The sequence below is a fragment of the Hypoxylon trugodes genome (genome assembly GCF_022578975.1).
Source record: "Hypoxylon trugodes strain CBS 135444 unplaced genomic scaffold F4822scaffold_8, whole genome shotgun sequence".
Lineage (NCBI taxonomy): Eukaryota > Fungi > Ascomycota > Sordariomycetes > Xylariales > Hypoxylaceae > Hypoxylon > Hypoxylon trugodes.
In genome coordinates this window covers 939,682-957,746 of record NW_026250023.1, presented here as the reverse complement: position 1 = coordinate 957,746, position 18,065 = coordinate 939,682, and the positions used below count along the sequence as shown (strand labels likewise).

The window sequence follows — 18,065 nt, the reverse complement described above, 5'->3', positions numbered from 1 at the left end:
ACAATCGTAATTGGGTGTGTCTTTAGTTACTAAAAGACAATAAAATGGCCGTGTCCCTATTGTTACCCCCAACGCCGTGCTTCTCGTGCATTTTTGGTGGCGTTTTTCCATTTGAATATGCGTGGGGGTCAAATAATGAGGCCATGATGCCGCGAAGTGGTAGTGGTCTCAAGTATCGTTGTAGGCCCCATTCTTTAACGACGTCGCTGTATCGTCGTTGCGTTTTGAAATTTTGACATTACTAGAATGGCATTATACGAATGTTCCACGCGATTGCGGCGAGCAACACACATCTTGAGCCCCTCCAACGTAACCATTGTCGCTTGGACCGTTCGGTCTATGACGTGATCAACGAAGACGTCAGCGGCGCACGTCCGTTTTGATGTGTAACTTAACTTCGAAAACTAGGGCATCGAGCAGTCCTCTCCGTAAGTGCCAATATAAGGCGTAGTGATTGATGAAGTTGGCATTGTATTGGCATCTTTTACGAACAACGATTGCAAATATCGTGATAGGTCTGAACCATTTCGCAGAGCTCCATCTCGAAGTGTCTTATGCTGAAGATCGTCAAGTTCTCGGTTAGTTGCGGCAACACAATGACGATGGGGGTATAATATAATGTTATACGGTCTTATAATCGTTTAAATTTTAATGAGACCTGACCGAGTAGTTGGATGATGTCATGGGACCTAAGGTCATAAATATGTATTGACGATGCTTGATGGCCGTCAAAAGCAATGGAACAAGCAAAAAGGACTTCTGTTTCAATTCCCCAGGAATATCCATAAAAGGTACACATGGATGGAATCTAACGAACCACCCCAATTCACGTTGGTCAACAATAAAACTAAGCATTTAAAAAAACAAACGATCATTCCGTATTTGCATTGTAAAGCAAAAGGCCAAGTGTCTATGGGTAATGCCTGGCTATGCTTCACTAAAGTATCTACTTCGTGCTCCTGTCATTAAACAAACCACCGTCCATACCAATGGTGAACTCTCATAACGTCGTAGGGTACGTCATGACTGCAGGCATAAACTCCCCTTTTCATCGTAGGCCACTCGGGTTAAGCGCGGCTAGCAACCGTTCCACGCCTAATGAGCCATGACCTCTTGGGGTTTGGCCGCATCAGCGGGCTTGTCGTCAACCTCCATGGCATCGTCACCGCCGTCGGCAGCTTCGCCCTCAACTTCCTCCTCAAGCTCGTCTTCGCTCTCGTTCTCAAGATCGACGCTGCCTTCGTCGGAAACCTCATCCTCCTCAGCGGGCTCTCCGTTCTCCTCAACACCGGCCATCTCCGCATCTCCATCAGCGGCGGCAGCAGTAGCACTAGCCTCAGCGGTGTTATCAGCTGCGACTTCGGCTCCCTCCTCTTCCTCAGCATCCTCATCAAGCTCATCAGCTCCGTACTCATCCTCGTCGGGCTGGAGATCCGCCTCGGGCTGCTCAGGGGGGAACTCGGGAGGAGCAGATGCCTCGGAATCCCTATGTTGCGAATCAGGTTACGTGTCCTAGCAATCATTCCTATCTATGGGTTATTAAAACATTAACATACCACTTGATGGCGAAACGCGTAACACGGGGCTTGTCGGCCAGAACGTTGCGACGGATCTTCTCAACAATGGGCTTAGCGGGGGGATCGGCGTTCAGCTCGTCGGTCTCATATTCATTGTTGACGTAATATCCAACACGAACAAACTCGCGACCGTCGTAGGAGCAGGTTAGAAGAACCACGGTGACTCCGAGGATGTCGGCATCGGGAATACGGGTGGTCTTAGGAGCATCGGCCTCGAAGATGAACTTGTTGACACCGACGGGGATAGGACCGACAAGAAGGGAGTCAAGCTCCTGGTCGTACTGGTCGCTATAGATTAAGATTAGTAGGCGAAAATAAAGAGGCGCAAATCGCAACTTACGAAGTCGCAGAGCCGACGTAGGTCAACTTCCACTCCAAGTCTAGACAAGTATTAGTAAAATCAAGACTCAACGAAACAAAGAAGTTCTTGATCAGCCTTACCCTTCTCAAGCTGCTCGAGACATTCGAAAGTAATCTCGAAAACGTAGTTGTCGGTGAACTTGGCGGGGTTGTTCAGGATATTGACACCTAGAAGAGATACGACCGACATTTTGACGGTTTTAGCTGTATTTTATTTTGTGGGATACAGTTTAATCTGGATGGCAAAAACTTGGGTGAATATAAAACTAAGGCGGTATTGTTGATTAAGAAGGGAAGAGAGGGACGGAGAGGGTTGTGACAAGAAGAAGTTGGCGATAATTAGGTAGTCGGGGGGGTTGGCGGTGGGCGCTTCCCTAGTGTTTATTTTGCGACAAGAGACAGGTGCAGGTTGAGCAGGGGTCCCTTTTTTTCTGAATGGGGAACGCGCTTTCTGCTGTAAAGCGCGTTCAGTGCTTGCATCAGGTAGCAAGGTACGTACCTAGGTACTAATCGATGTGTGTAAACCACAATCGTCTGTGCTTGCGGTTGAATGTTGCTACCCACAAGCACCTAACCTAAAAAGTTCAGTGCGCTGGCGGCGAGCTTGGGTACCTAAACCTTGCAATAAATGTATCCGCGGATGTATCTCCAGATCACATTGGAGGAAATTGAAGGAGTACATGGGTACTTTGTTTTGAAAAATTATTACGATTGGCCAAGCTTGCTTATCTAATCATTATTCAAAACCCACTTCCTGGATAATCTTCGGCCTTTGACCTTAAAGAGCTGGACCCTAGCGGGTGTACCTTTCGATTTGAGCCGCGCTAGTCCTATATAGGCTAGTAAGCACCGCAAGTACCAGCGATCTTTTCTTATCTTGATAGGTACTACTATTGTTTTGTCAGTGAGAAGAGCTCCAAACTTGTTGAAACCTTTCAACTTTTCCATTGTCCCTCGTTCTTCCGTTGCCATTCGCGCAAAGCATTCGTCCGCCTCTCTCCTTGACAGTACTTTACTATTGGTCATTGCGGATTTGCTCTACTTAATTCGAGCTGCTATTTATATTTCTACCTACCTTTTACTGTGATTCTTCCGCGCGACCTAGGTAGCTTGAAGAAATAATCACATCATTTTGTCCAGTGCTGCAACCTAGATCAATTTTTAAGAGAACCTTCAACCTTCGCATCGTCCCAGAAACGAACAGCATTATATCTAGTAGAGCAACTACAGCGTTGCACGGAAACTGCGATTCAGATCACCCTTTTTCTTCGGTTGCGATCAGCCTCGGCTGTCCGACATCTTCTATTACAGCCCTCCGACCGCGAAGATTGACCAACTGTGCGCGATCATCCTACACCATGGCTTCAGAAGATACAGGAGATGTTATTCCTCAACAGGGCGATGTTCCTGAATGGAGCGCAGATGTTTGGAATGGTGCCGACAATCAGACCTCAGCCGACGATGAAGATGGAGGCGAATATGATCCAGAGTCTGTTACCATTACATCTGTGCCGGCGCCTCCGCCTCAAGTAGAACGACCTATCTCCCAGTCTCCTCGCCCGACTAAGAAACCGAAGACAGCCGGAGGATTCGTCGTTGACGACTCTTCTGATGAAGAAGACGACGTTCCGGCTTCGGCTCCAGCTTCAGCTCCAGCATATTTACCTACCAATCTCAAACCTGCTCCTTCAGATATGCAAGTTCAGATTTCTAGTCATCCACCACCCCAGCAAATTACGGCGTCTCAAGATGTCACAAACGATGCACCCGTCCAGCCGAGCAACATCGAGCCTATTCCCGTGACAGCCGCCCCTGCCGCCGCAGCTACGGCCACAACACGCTCAAGACTTCCCGCCGATATTATCGGTATTCTCGAGGACCGCGTTAAAGAAGATCCTCGTGGAGATATGGAGGCTTGGTTGGCTTTGATCGACGAGCAGAAGAGACGCAGCAAGCTTCAAGATGCACGAGCTGCTTATGAACGCTTTTTGGAAGTGTTTCCCCAAGCTGTAAGTGCTTACATAGACCTAGCATCCCTTAATCTCTTACCAGGTATACTAATTTATTCTATAGGCTGAAGTTTGGGTCGCATACCTCGATATGGAGTTAAGTTACGACAATACTGCCGAAGCCGAATCGATCTTCAACAGGACTCTCCTGGCGATACCCAATGTTCAACTCTGGACGTGGTACCTCAACTACATCCGTCGTCGAAATGACCTCAGCGACCCAACCGGAAAAGCACGACAGATAGTAAACCAGGCTTACGAGTTCGTTCTCAACACAATCGGGCAAGATCGAGACGCTAGCAGCATATGGCAAGACTACATACAATTCATTAAGACAGGTCCTGGCCAGATTGGGGGCACGGGCTGGCAAGACCAGCAGAAGATGGATGTTTTGCGCAAAGCTTATCAACGCGCCATTGCTATTCCCATGGCGAACGTCAACGTTTTGTGGAAAGAGTATGATCAGTTTGAGATGGGGTTGAACAAGATGACGGTAAGTACTAGTTTATATTTCATTCATCGGGACATAGCTAATTCACCACAGGGCCGCAAATTCCTACAAGAACGATCGCCTTCATACATGACTGCAAGGAGCGCAAATACCCATTTAGAGAACATCACGCGTGGCCTCAAGAGGACAACATTGCCCCGCCTACCTCCGGCTCCTGGTTTCGAGGGTGAACACGAGTATCTTGAGCAGGTTCGATTGTGGAAAGCCTGGATTTCCTGGGAGAGAAGTGACCCACTCGTTTTACAGCCCGACGATGCGGATACTTACCGTCAACGAGTTCTCTACGTGTACAAACAAGCATTGATGGCACTACGCTTTTGGCCAGAATTGTGGGTTGAAGCAGCTGAATGGTGTTTCGACAATAATATCAACAAAGATGGCCAAGATACGGGTGTTCAATTCCTTGTTGACGGCCTCGAGGCTAACCCCGAGAGTTTTCTATTGGCCCTTAAGCATGCCGACCGTATTGAATCTACTCAAGCCGCACGCGAGGATGATGACAACAAAGCAGCTCTCGTGCAAGCGATTCGGGCACCTTGCGATAAGGTTCTGAAGACGCTGTATGACATGACGAATAAGATCAAAGACCAACAATCGGCAGCTGTTGCAAAGATCAAAGAAGAAGTTGTTCCCAACGCCGCTACTAGGGGCGAGGATGTAGACGATGAAGATGAAGGGGAAATCAACGAGAAGCCCTCTACAGAAGCTTTGAAAGACGCTAGAATTAAAGCCGTACAGGATGGTTTTGCTGTCCAGATGCAGATGCTCTCGCAGCATATTTCCTACGTCTGGATCGCCCTTGCGCGAATTTACCGAAGATTGCAGGGACAAGGTCATGGTAGGGGTAGCCCGACAGTCGGTCTCCGCGGTTTGCTCATGGAAGCTCGACAAAGAGGTCGTCTAAACAGCGATGTCTACGTTGAAGTAGCAAATATGGAGTGGGATATTTATCAAGATCCGTTTGCCACGAAAATCTTTGAGCGCGGTGCGAAACTCTTTCCGGAGCAAGGCGATTACGTCGTTGAATATTTGAAGCATTATCACGCCAAACGTGATTTCACCAGTAAGTCCAAATTCCTCAGTCCCAGCCACACCATTGAACCCTGCTAACATCATCATAGATGCTCGACTCGTCTTCTCACAAACCGTCAAGCGTTTCAAAGAGAAACCCGAGCTTATTCCGAAATTGAAGCCAATTTTTGCTTACTTCCACGGTCATGAATCACGATATGGCGAACTAGCACAGGTAAAGGAGCTCGAAAAGCAGATGGCCGAGCTTTTCCCCAACGATCCTAGTCTTTCGCATTTCGCAGCTAGGTTTGCAACTTCTAGATTCGATCCCGTTCTGACCCGAGTGATCGTTTCGCCTGCGAGGCAGATGCGTCCCAAAGTTGTCATGCAATCCGTTGAACACCCGTCAATTTCCGCCCGCAGTACTCCTCGCCCCATGCCACAATTAGAACGAAGTCCTCAGCCACAATTTTTACCGGCTATCAATTCACCTAAACGCCCGTTTCAGTCTGACGACCAGGACGAGTACCCGCCGCGTAAATTTGTCCGTGGTGATTCACCTCTCAAAGGAGCAGCCGGTCGGCGATTACGCGCGCAGCAGGGACAGGGCACCACCTCCCATATCAGCGTCTCCACACCCATACCAAGAGACCTTACATTCCTCTTAGGCTTGATCCCACCGGCAGAAGCTTTCCACGGTAATTATTTTAATGCAGATAGCGTGGTACGCTTAGTTCAAAATACTCATGTGCCGAGTTTTGGTGAATGGAAGGCCCAAAAGGATGGAGGTTCGCGCAGCAACTTAACTTCTGCGCATACCCGACAAGCTTCGTCCGAATATCCATCGCATCCCTACTCAAGCCGAGACTCGCCGGGCCCATCTGGTCGACCAGGTAGTCCTTTCAGTGGGATGAATCGCGGAATATCTCAAGCGACCGCAGCTTATCGTAATTCGCCACTTCGACCTGGTTCAAGTGGATCATACGAACCGCCCCCAGCTGTCTACCAAGCCCCCAACGCGGCTCAATTCAACCCCCTAGCACAAGGCCTAAACCCCGCCGCTCTCGCTGGATGGCAAGCAGCCTATCCGGCCTCCGCTCAGTATAACATATCACAGGCTCAGCAACAGGCACAGCAATACGAAAGATACTACCAATAGGCAACGTGGTAATTCTCGGTGATTGCAGTGGTTTCGCTTCGCCGCTACCGCATTGATCCTTTTTCTTATTGAGTTGGACGAACGGTACCAGTCATGGCGTTATTGGAGGTGGTCTGCATACGACGTCTTGTGACTGATTGCATCTTCTGGCGTTTCATTTCTTCCAGATTTGGTTGGGCCTCTAAAAAGGAAGTAGCTTGAGAATAGGCTTATACCAGAATAGCTACCTAGGGATTAAAATCTTGTGCTATAAGTTTTAGTTGCGGAAGACATTGTGAGTACAGTAATCGGCCACCCCCTTTGAAGGCATTTAATAAATCCTATTCTACAACCTATGCGTTCTGAGCATTCCCCGTATGCAGTATCCCAGTGAAACCACGGTACGTGATTGCGTGTTATAGTAAGATTATTATGTAAGGCCTGAAACCTACCTAGGTAGGTACCCTAATCTAGATGCAGCCCCTAAATATAGCGTACCTCGCCACGCCAAATGATGATCTCTGATTGGCTGAACCACTAGGACGTTTTCCATAAACGGCATCTACTAATCAAAAGCTGCGTTCTAATTGGCTCATTTTTACAGTCATATTATATCTGTGTATATTCTCAACTCCTCCCAAAGTCGAACGGCTACTATTCGTACCTACCGAATTTATTATTTTTTTTTTAAAAAAAAAATTTGTATCAATCAATTACGGTTCATTTCAGTGGCATGGGCATTGAATAGGTAGCATTACGTCATGAAAAAAAAATTGGAATATCCTGTTATCAATTAATAGAACGACCAAATTCATTGCTAGTCGTCTCACGGTTGGCAACTACTCTCCTTCACAGTAGAAGGCGAACCATCAGTCAAATGACACTCTAAATAGAGGCAATCCTTTCCTATTCATCGTATGTTGAACTTATAATAATGCCCCATTGTTACACACCAGACACTAGGAAGAATACTATGGATCCTAAAAAAAGTATAATCTTGGAAAACATTCACTTTCGATTTTCTAGTATTGTAGGTAAGGGCATTTTACATACGCAAATAAATTCTCTAACGGTCATATGAAGTTTATAGCTCCACCTTTCATCTGTTGATCCTTGTACATATTTTGGCAGTTGTTCCCTTATATCAGTGTATGCTCAGCTATCATTGGACACGCATATTCAATCTTCTAGGTCAGCAATATCGTAAATAACACAGACCTTAACGTAATACTAGGCCGTTGCAATACCGATTCTAGACGTTGACCAAATTATACCAAGCATCTCACCCATTACGAGCAAGTCTTACGACAAATATATGGTATATTCATTTTAGCCTCCAATCTGATAAACTATAGAACTACATATATACTTGGGTGGGTAACTGTATCAATCCTAACGAGATTTGGGCGTTTGATGTTTCTTTCGTTGAAAAATTACTCGGTCATAGGGCATGCTGTCCATTGTAAGTTGCAGAGATGTAGTCAATGATGAATTAAGATAGCCCATTGACTGGAGTCGTAAATGTGCATTTGTGAGCCCAAGCCTATGGAGACGTTGCTTACATATTATTATACTACATATACATACGAATCTCGGGACTAGACGTGTACGTGCGGATGGTACCAGCAAATAAATATGACTGAATACAGACATCCATATGTGAATTTCTTTATTTAGTTGGCCCAATGTTGTAGAAAAGGTTGCAGAATTGATGCTAAAAGGGCATATGCATAAACGAAAAAATTACTAGATTAACTGTTTCAAGCCATGTCTCCCATACATCACGACAATGGCTGCCTTCCAAGGTTCTTGGTCTATGTGAGCTATGAATGGCAGATGGTAGGCAATGAAACTAATGCAGAGTATCTACATCCTAGTTGTATGGCCAATAACAATTGATACATGTATCGGATGAATCTTTATTTTTCCTGGCAACAATCCTAGCTACTTCCTAAACCTCTGGGGTTCTCTCTGCAAACCTTAATCATAAGATTGAGTTACACACCCCAGGTAGGCATTGAAGCGATTGCCTACATCCTTATGTACCTAAGGTAGGTAGCTTACAGTGAGCACGTAGTTTCCTCTCGAGAGCTGAAGGCGCGTCTTTCCCAGCGGGACTGTTGCCGACTCTTGATTATTCCATCTCTAGACCAAAACACCATCAATCCCTCTTTATTACCCAAACATTCAACATCTCCTTCATCCTCTCATTTTTCAACCTTCTACAAATTTTCCTAGCAGTGCTGCCATCATACAAGTTCGAGGTATGTAAAAGCTTCTCTATTTTGATCTTAAGCATCTACTCTACCTAGGTAGATTACTAAGCAGGTGAATTGGCCTTCCTATTTTTTCCCCTGCGTCTGCTTATTTTTCCCTGTACCCAGCAACATCTTGTTAATATCTTCTCATTCCCTCAATAGTGCCTCATGCCTAGGTACCACAAGCACCTTCCAAGGCAGCCCTCCTACCTAGATAACACCCATTGAGCTAGGCACGTACCTACCGCGCATAATTCTAAACACTCCCTTCTTTCCTCATCCCAAATCAAAATATTACACCTTCAACGCGTCTCCCCCGAACCTACCCTACCATGCAAACAGAAAATCCTAGCGTGGCACTTGCTCATATGAATCATACCACTTGATATAATTTACAAGATTGGCTACAAAGAGTCAGGTACACTCAATCCCAAGTTCATTCCTGTCTTCTCCTTCCCAACCAGTCTTACCAATTCCATACCACCTACAAATACGACCTCTCACACCTTCTTTTCCAACCAATAATTCTTCAACCATACCCTAACAATACAATCCCTCTGATATTTCTACCACCAACTTTCACATACTTAAGCGAGTGCGCATCTACATCTCCAGATTGATACAGCATTAGCACAATACAAATCAGGTAAGCAGCACCATCTTGTGAGGAGCATGTACTGCTCGGAAAGCAGCAATAGAGTCACGACGGTGCGAAATGACTAGGCTCGGATTGTCAAGTGTGATCTGAGACTTGTTGCCATTGCAAACGGCCTATACAATACACGAACACTTGATCACAAGCATCTTGTCTTCCTAAGGATCCCTCTTTTCAGGTTTATTTAATTACCAACCTCCCTCCTCTACGTTCTCTGTTCTACAATAACCACAACACCACTACCTCTCGGACCTGACAGAAGTTCAGTTGATGGGTACCGCCCAGACCTATTCCTATTCTCTTCGCCGCCCGCCTCAATCACATCTCTTTCATTAGAACACTCTTTTCTTTCTACAACCCAATATTTCAATTGCGGGTGATCACGTTCTGACGTCAAGCAGTCCTCTAACCGAGACACCACAAATAGGTAAGTACTATTTTTTTTTGTCCTGCATGTTAATGACTACTCTACTCCTTCCTCATCTTCTACCTCTAGCTGTTCCTGCCCTCTCCACCCAATACACACCCAGGCGGGCGATTTTTATCCTCAAAGCTTAGGGATTTTAGTGTCTTCTGTTTTTTACTCCTACATAAACTCGATTAGGATTTCGTTCTTATTCCCATAATCTTACAAACCCCTAACACTTTTAGCCTTCCAGGAAGACTGAGACGAACCCAATTCACACAATATTCCCACGCCGTCGATCGGGTAGGCTCTTCTCCAAGCACAGCCTAGCCTTCCTCAACTCGCAACGCAGTATCTGCATGGTTACTTCCACATCTGCCACTCATTGCCCTAGTTATAACCGACTAATATTATCAATTGATCTTTCCTTCCCTTTCCAACTTATCAACATCAAGGTCGCAACACTCTATTTCTTATGCCCTATCATTCATGAAACACCCCACCCTTCCCACATACAATCTTCCTCTTAATCATTTATGTACAATTGCAGCTCCACTTTGAGGAACCATTTGTCTCATCTTCACAAACGCCGTACTTGAAGAACAGTAACTGAACTCTTAGTAGCATTGCGATATTCTGAGCCAGTTCCTCGGCTTTGGTATGTTATATCCCCCAATCCTTCCTATATCCCTAAACACTATAATCCCATTGTACCTACCTCTCCAATATCATACTGGCGCAAGCGTGTATATTGATTTCAATGCAACTACATCACATTATCACATTCTGTTTAACACCATTACACGCATACAGCTATCAACTAACCTCCATAGGCGTTCACTGCAGGCAATATGTCTGGCCGACCCTCTGGATCGAGCCACGGCTCTCCAGCTAGGTCTCGATCTGGCTCTCAATCCGGTTCTCGGTCGGGGTCACCTAGCCGACAATCCGGCCAGCCCACTGGATTCAAGGAGGGCACTGGAAAGGACCCCGCAAAGGATCGACCTAAGCTCACTCCGGCTCAGGTCATCGGTAAACGTGTTGACCTACCAGCCGATGCGTACAAGTCGGTATGATCTTTCACTTCCACCTCGAGATTATATGTCCCATACCCTTTTTAATTTTCACTAACAACCCTTCTAGGAGAAGAGTGAGACCCGTTTTACAGCTCGCCCTGGTTACAACACCGAGGGGAGACCTATCAAGGTCCAGCTTAACCTCTTCGCCGTTCTAGGCTGGCAAGATCTCGAGATTTATCAATACGATGTATGTATCATGCGCTTCAACTTTGAGTTAACTCCCTAATAAAGTATGTGATAGGTCTCGGTTTCGCCGAACCTTAAAGAGTCTGCCCCTCTTATGAAGAAGGTCTGGCACTCAAAGACGGCGCAAAAGGAACTCGCGAAGCTTGGTGGTAAGTGGCTTTACGATGGTCACAAGCTGGCATGGTGAGTAAATTGCTTCTCCCTATACTGAGCAGCCTTATCTAACGTAATATTAGGTCTTCCCAGAAGGTTGAACGAGGCGAGCTCAGGGTCACTGTGGATCTTGACTCTCCGGCCGAAAAGCCTCAGGAGCAGCCAAACCCGAACAAGAAGAAGGCAAACAGCCCGTACTACCTCAGTGTTCGACAGACCAAGGCGATACGCCTATCGTATCTCAGGGCCTACCTTCTGGGAAAAATTAGCTGGGATGAGCACGTGTTGGAGTGCATGAGTAAATGAAGACATGTCCCAAATGATTATAGATTCTTTTCTAACATACTTTCAGACTTCTTCGACCATTGTCTCCGCCAATTCCCGTCGGAGAAATGGGTTACGATCAAGAGGAACTTTTACGACCCTAGATTCCCAGTTGGTAAACTCTCCAACGATCTCGTCGTGAACCAGGGTATCTACTGTGCCCCGCGTCTCAGTGAGGTAAGACGATATACCCATGAAAAGTTTTATCCTTTACTGCTAACAATTTCGGTCTATCTTAGTCGATCAAAAAGGGTGGTACCGGCTTAGCCGTCAACGTCGACCGATGCCAGACAGCATTTTGGCCAGTTGATAGCCTAGACCAGCTTGCCTTTCGCCTCGTCAATGGCCACAATGAGGATTGGTCAAGATGTAAGTTATACCATGGTGAAGAATCAAAACATGTCTAACATAACTTTCATAGGGGACGATAACAAAATCTGCCACGAGATGCATCATAGACTCACGATGGATAAAGGAGGGAACCCAAAACTCGTCCCGTCTGAAGCATTCGCGCTACTTCGTCGCTTCGTAAAGATGAAGTTTACTGTGAAGCACAGAGGCAAGATGGCCGATCCCAAAAAGTATACCGTCAAGGCCATCGTGTTCGACAAGGATCATGGGGAAGCTGGCTCCAATGCTTTCAACGTGAGCTTCGACCTGAAACAACCGAACGGTCCGAGCAAAAAGATTACTATCTGGGATTATTACCAGGAGAAATATGGAATTCGTCTCCAATTCCCTAAGCTTCCAATCATCGAGACCAGCAAGGGACAACTGTTCCCGATGGAATTATGCAACAGCGATGAGCACCAGAGGTACTCGTTTAAGCTAAACCCCCGTCAGGTCTGTTCCCCTGAACTCGATATCAAATAGTGTCCTCACTAACCTTTCACATAGACCTCTGACATGATTAAACAAGCTGCTACTCGCCCCCATAAACGCAAAGCAGATATTGTTGAAGGCGTCACCCATTTGAAGTGGAGCCAAGATCCTTACCTAAAGGCGTTTGGGATCAACATCAGTCCCGACATGACAATAACGGATGCCAGGTTACTTCGAAGTCCTGATATCATGTTCGGCAATGTGAAGGAGAACCCTGGTACGAATGGAAGATGGGATCTCCGTGGAAAGACTTTCATAGAAAAGAACGCCAATGAATTGAAGTCTTGGGGTTTCATCTCTTGCGGCGATTCGACTTGCAAGCAAGGGGAATTGGAGTTCTTTGCGAGGCAATTTTCAGACATCTATCGAAAACATGGCGGTAATATTAAAGAGCCTGCATTCTGCAAGGTCCTCGGTTGGATGGACGGCAACTATGGCGCCATTTGCGAGAAGGCGTACTACGAGACTGGAAATGCCCGCAAGGCTGAACCTCAGATTATCTTCTTTGTCTTGCCCACGAAGAATCAGTTGGTTTACGAACGCATCAAAAAGAACATGGACTGCCGGTTCAACATTGTTTCGCAATGCCTCCAGGCCGCCCATGTGAAGAAGGCTCAAGGTCAATATATGAGCAATGTGGCCATGAAGGTAAACAGCAAGCTCGGCGGTGCCACATGCAAGGTTCCGCACCCGCACCCAAAGGGCGGGTCACCATTCTGGTCAATACCTACAATGATGATTGGGCTGGATGTATCGCACGGCGCCGCGGGCAGTCATCAGGCATCTATGGCTGCTTTGACAATGTCTATGGACAAGCATGCGACTCGCTTTGCCGCATCTTGTCAAACCAATGGATACCGCCAGGAGACAGTCTTACCCACCACTATGCATTCGTTGCTACCAAGGCTCGCCAGAGCCTGGTCTAATACCAACAGAGTACAGCCCCAGCACATTTATTTCCTTCGAGATGGTGTTTCGGAGGGGCAATTCCAAGATGTGTTGGATACAGAGGTAGCAGAGATGAAGCGTGTGTTCCGAGAGCAGAGTGGCGGCAGTGTGCCAAAATTCACGGTAATCATTGCGACCAAACGCCATCATGTGCGTTTCTTCCCCAAACCAGGAGACAAGGAGACTGCCGATCGCAACGGGAACCCACTACCTGGTACTCTTGTTGAGCGGGATGTGACGCATCCCCAACACTTTGACTTTTACCTCTGCTCCCATGCAGCAATTCAGGGAACTGCTCGACCGGTTCACTACCAAGTAATTCTTGATGAGGCAGACGTCAAGCCCAACGACCTCATGAAAATGATTTACCAGCAGTGCTACCAGTACTGTCGCTCGACCACCCCGGTCTCCCTACATCCGGCGGTGTATTATTCGCATCTTGCATCGAATAGAGCTCGTTCTCACGAGAATCTGTCATCAGATTCTCTCATTCTAGGATTCGGCAAGCCAGGCTTCCCGTACGGAAAGGATGGTTCTGAGGGCTCCAAAGATGCACAATATCTGCAGGCACCACTTTTGCTGTCTATGGAGAACGAGAAGATGACCCCTGCAACTATTCGATTCATGAATACTACCATGTGGTACGTCTAGAGAAATCTTGACACAATTCGGAATAATACGAACCCTTATGGCATCTATACAATCCTCTCGGTTTCGGCTCACTGGTTAACGGTATCTCGGTTCATGATTGTGCAACAAACTTAGTACAATCCAATCCCAATCCCCTACCGGGGGAATCGGCTCTGTATTAATGCGCTGATCTTCTTTTTATTTTCACTGGCTAGTTTATGGTTCGATGCGCAAGACTTCTCGCGAATTGACATGCAGATATTGACATACCGGCACCAAGTTTTCTCTACCATTGCCCGAGTAGCTACATGGAGATAGTCATGCTCTTATAGCACAAGGGATGAAAATATTGGTCTCGGGTTTAAACCCGGGCTAGTGATAGACTGGTAGCTAAATAGTCATACTTCAATGTTACCTAATGAATGAAACTTGTATTACTGTAAATTGCCTAGCTAATCCTGCGGACATTTTGAGAGTTCCTTTGCTAGCATTTAATAGTTACGGGCACCTACATCGTATCCTACTTAGTACTTAAGTAACTCGTGGGTTCGTTCACCATGAGGCTTTTCGACGAGACCCCTCGGCTATTGTTATTCGCTTACGATGCGGGGAAGTATTAAGGGCTTGGCGATTGTCGTCGTCTCAACCGTGATTCAAATCCCAGTATTTAGTTAATACTGCCCTAGTCACAGCTAGCTATTTCTTTTATCGTATCAGTCTGCATCCTTCGTGCACCGAAACTTGAGCTTTTAATGCGGTATTATTGGATATATCGGGCGATATCCGTGGTAATTGATTTATCGCGTACGTAGATAGGAGTGATACTAGCATGATGTAGTTGTGTTGGGGATTTTATCGTGTGTAGGTTCGGAATGGGGGCTCGCGCGTTTTGTGGGGTAATGAGGACGTGATATATCGGCGTTGGTTAGCCGGCGGCTACTCGTCGGGCACTTTGCACAGGGGATAAGAGAGCGTGGGGTCTTTCGGCGCTTGCGGGTGGTGTTTTGGGGTGATTGATTCGTTTTCATATGTGGTTGGACTTTTGGTAAGGCAAGCTACTTACTATTTCAGTTGCCGCCCATTGGAATCCTCGCGAGATCGGGGTTTTGACGGAGGGGCCCGGTTGTGGCCCGGGCGGCCAGCTCAGGGACCAGAATTGGAGTTAGAGGAATGGATAACTTGTATTCTATCCTGTCCATAGATATGAAGTGTTGGTACAAATGGGATTTATCTCCGATTTGATAAATTGGTTGGTTGGATCATTAAAAGTAACCGCCGGGAGGCCAATCATGGTCTCTCAGGGGTATCACGTGACTATGAGTTGGAGAGCAACGAGGCAACGAGAGCGAAGTGCGTGCGGGGAGGGGTTCGCTTTTCTAAATCATAGCCTTGAGTGTTTTGGTAGATAAGGCTCGTCTTGACAACTGTTATTGCGGCGATATTTTATTTAAGTTTACGGTTGCCCTTTGGAAACTATTCCCAATTCCATGGTCGGTCCGGAGTCCGCTCTCACTTGTTACCGCTGAAACTAGGATTCTTGGCCAGCAAATACGCGCGGGTCGCAAACGACAGAGCCACTTCTAGCAACCAACCCAATTGCCATTGAACTATCAGCTGAATTTATACGATCGTTGGAAGTAGCTGCCTTGATACCTAAGTAATCGCCAGGGGTGACCTTGACCGTTCGGTTTCCTTAGGTGACCTATCGTATTTAGTGTCTCACTTCTGCGTTTGCACCTATAACTCCTAATATCCCACAACCTTCCAGACAACCGATCTCTTTTTACCAAAAACAAAGCGCAACATCAACAACCATCGGGCACAATTGCATAACGGTAAAATGGCGACGTGCGGAACATGCTGGCGCCAGTTTAGAAACACATATGCTCGACAACAGCACATGGACGCGCTAGATCATGACGTCCCGGAGCATGAATGTGACAGGTGCACACTATACTTTATGTCGCGTAGCGCAGTGGTCAACCATAGTACGTAACAGTAGAAGCTATTCTCTTTCGCCATTTCTAAGTTGGGACGCCGATTGATTGAAGAATCCTGGCTTATTGACATATCTACATACTGAACTTTTACCTGAGGGTATTTTTGCTGACCTGCGACTATAGTGAATGCCAAGAATCATTGGTACTATGACTGCGATTTCTGCGACGAAACATGGCCAGATACCGAAGCTTTGGAAGAACACGAGATCGAGGAACACCTCTACTGCGCTGATTGTGACCGTAGTTTCACATCGCGTAACAATATTAGGATGGTAAGTTGGTGTTAACCTATAACCACATTAACTATTAGCGATACATTTTATATTAGAAACCTGTTGCCTCGCGATAGCTAACGGAAGATACTCGTAGCATCGCAACTCGCGCATCCACCGCGGCGCAAACATGGAATGCCCCTTCTGCAGACAATGCTACACATCCGCAACCGGCCTCTCGCATCATCTCGAGAACGGTGCATGCCCGCGCGCTCCGTCTTTGAACCGAGAGGTTGTGTACGAAATCGTTCGCTCCAAAGATCCCGGCGGTCTTATTTCTAAGAACCTGGTCGGTTGGAGGGGTAACGCTCCCTACTATGAGGCCACGGCGCAGGCTTGGAATGGATATGCTTATGAGTGTTACTTGTGCCATCGCCAATTTGGTAGACTTGAGTCTTTGAATCAGCATTTGAGTTCTCCTGCTCGTAAGTACCTGCCATACTTAATAGTAATATCATTGCTGTAACAGTCATTGCTAATTGTTGGTCGGGATGTAGATAAACAGAACCTGTACCATTGTCCCCGACGCATTAGCTGTGGTCGTGAGTTCACTACGCTCGCGGGTCTCATGAATCATCTTGAGAGCGAGAGCTGCGGGTACACCAAGTTTGAGAATGTGCAGCAGAGTGTTAGGGGGATTGTTAGTTCGGATCGCCTTATTGGGTTCCGTTGATACCTATACATGTCTGCCAGCCAGGTAATCGGCTTCCAGGGTCGCTGAAGGATAATTGTTGTCAACGGCAATTGATGGGGCGCTAGCTTTTGACCTCGCGATTGAGGTCGAGATTTAATGTTGTGGGTAGGTAGATTGGTAATGAAGGAGACTTCGGTAGGAGATTTAGGTATCAGGTTCATAACCTTTCCTCGCTACCTAGGTACGCAATAAAGAAATTGTTAGGGGCGCCCAATCAATCCGTTCTGAGTCAGATCACTCTGCCATCTCCCTCGCCCGTGAGAAACCATCGAAGGCCTGATAGATCTGGACGTGAATACAAGGTATGAACGTAGCTAGGTAATTGAACCGGCAATGCGTATCTAAAGTGCGGCTCTACTTTCTGGCAGGTGGAGAAAGCTAGGGCGTTCGCGTGGAGTATCCGGTTCTAGATGCGTGTCAAATTGAGGGTCCGATTTAAAAACTCAAGGCTAGCTTTGACATTTCCTTCTTTTCATTCTACTAAGTATCATGGCAGATTCTGCTAGATAATAATTGCGACCTTGACTTAGTCAAGTGAGGCAATGGGGCCGATCTAAGTACTACCTAGTACCTATCATGTGTCCGTCCCGCCGGAGCCCACTGTAGCGTGCATATGCACGCTCGCCTCGTCGTAGTGAGGAGCCGGTAGAAGGCTGGCTTTTAGAGGGGACGGAGCACGCTATGGGCGCTATGGATATGGGGCGCACCAATCGGTGATGGGTGCCACTTGGCTTTTCATAGCTCATTGTCACGGTATTACAGACGATATGTTACACCTAGATTGCGTACCAAATATCCACAACTGTTGCTAGCAGTAGTACTAACATCGTAAATAGGTCACCTACCTAAAGGAGCAGATATGGCATGTGACTGGATCTAGACCGTTTCAAGTCTGTTCTGGATTAGGTTTCCTACAACAGAGATATGCCGGGATCTGCATGGGAGGTTGATGAGATGTGTGGGATGCAGTGG

At 46.7% G+C, this 18,065-nt stretch overlaps 4 protein-coding genes across 4 annotated transcripts; 3 read left to right on the top strand and 1 right to left on the bottom strand.

The window, feature by feature from the left end:
• Positions 1–1,095: 1,095 nt before the first annotated feature.
• Positions 1,096–2,127, bottom strand: F4822DRAFT_438199 (histone deposition protein Asf1; the record flags this gene model as incomplete). The annotated part of the gene is made up of 4 exons (XM_051462486.1): positions 1,096–1,486; positions 1,557–1,865; positions 1,918–1,957; positions 2,019–2,127. 4 exons carry the CDS (start codon positions 2,125–2,127, stop codon positions 1,096–1,098), a joined length of 849 nt encoding a protein of 282 aa, XP_051311187.1.
• Positions 2,128–2,869: 742 nt separating this feature from the next.
• F4822DRAFT_412975 (uncharacterized protein) lies at positions 2,870–6,962 on the top strand. Its single transcript, XM_051459003.1, has 4 exons — positions 2,870–3,946; positions 4,011–4,439; positions 4,491–5,520; positions 5,579–6,962. The coding sequence occupies exons 1-4, from the start codon at positions 3,296–3,298 to the stop codon at positions 6,625–6,627; spliced, it is 3,159 nt and encodes a 1,052-aa protein (XP_051311186.1). The 5' UTR covers positions 2,870–3,295; the 3' UTR covers positions 6,628–6,962.
• A 3,814-nt stretch (positions 6,963–10,776) lies between these two features.
• Positions 10,777–14,148, top strand: F4822DRAFT_445369 (Piwi-domain-containing protein; the record flags this gene model as incomplete). The annotated part of the gene is made up of 8 exons (XM_051463370.1): positions 10,777–10,995; positions 11,069–11,191; positions 11,246–11,373; positions 11,427–11,641; positions 11,696–11,844; positions 11,907–12,036; positions 12,089–12,510; positions 12,565–14,148. The coding sequence occupies 8 exons, from the start codon at positions 10,777–10,779 to the stop codon at positions 14,146–14,148; spliced, it is 2,970 nt and encodes a 989-aa protein (XP_051311185.1).
• Positions 14,149–15,493: 1,345 nt separating this feature from the next.
• Positions 15,494–17,735, top strand: F4822DRAFT_412972 (uncharacterized protein). The gene is made up of 4 exons (XM_051459002.1): positions 15,494–16,115; positions 16,251–16,399; positions 16,497–16,824; positions 16,897–17,735. The coding sequence occupies exons 1-4, from the start codon at positions 15,968–15,970 to the stop codon at positions 17,070–17,072; spliced, it is 801 nt and encodes a 266-aa protein (XP_051311184.1). The 5' UTR covers positions 15,494–15,967; the 3' UTR covers positions 17,073–17,735.
• Positions 17,736–18,065: the final 330 nt, after the last annotated feature.

Coding starts and splice junctions, on each gene's coding strand:
- F4822DRAFT_412972 (XM_051459002.1), top strand. CDS start 15,968: ATGGCGACGTGCGGAACATGCTGGCGCCAGTTTAGAAACACATATGCT. Junction 16,116..16,250: donor TAGCGCAGTGGTCAACCATA/GTACGTAACAGT, acceptor CTGCGACTATAG/TGAATGCCAAGAATCATTGG. Junction 16,825..16,896: donor GCATTTGAGTTCTCCTGCTC/GTAAGTACCTGC, acceptor GTCGGGATGTAG/ATAAACAGAACCTGTACCAT.
- F4822DRAFT_412975 (XM_051459003.1), top strand. CDS start 3,296: ATGGCTTCAGAAGATACAGGAGATGTTATTCCTCAACAGGGCGATGTT. Junction 4,440..4,490: donor TGGGGTTGAACAAGATGACG/GTAAGTACTAGT, acceptor AATTCACCACAG/GGCCGCAAATTCCTACAAGA. Junction 5,521..5,578: donor CGCCAAACGTGATTTCACCA/GTAAGTCCAAAT, acceptor ACATCATCATAG/ATGCTCGACTCGTCTTCTCA.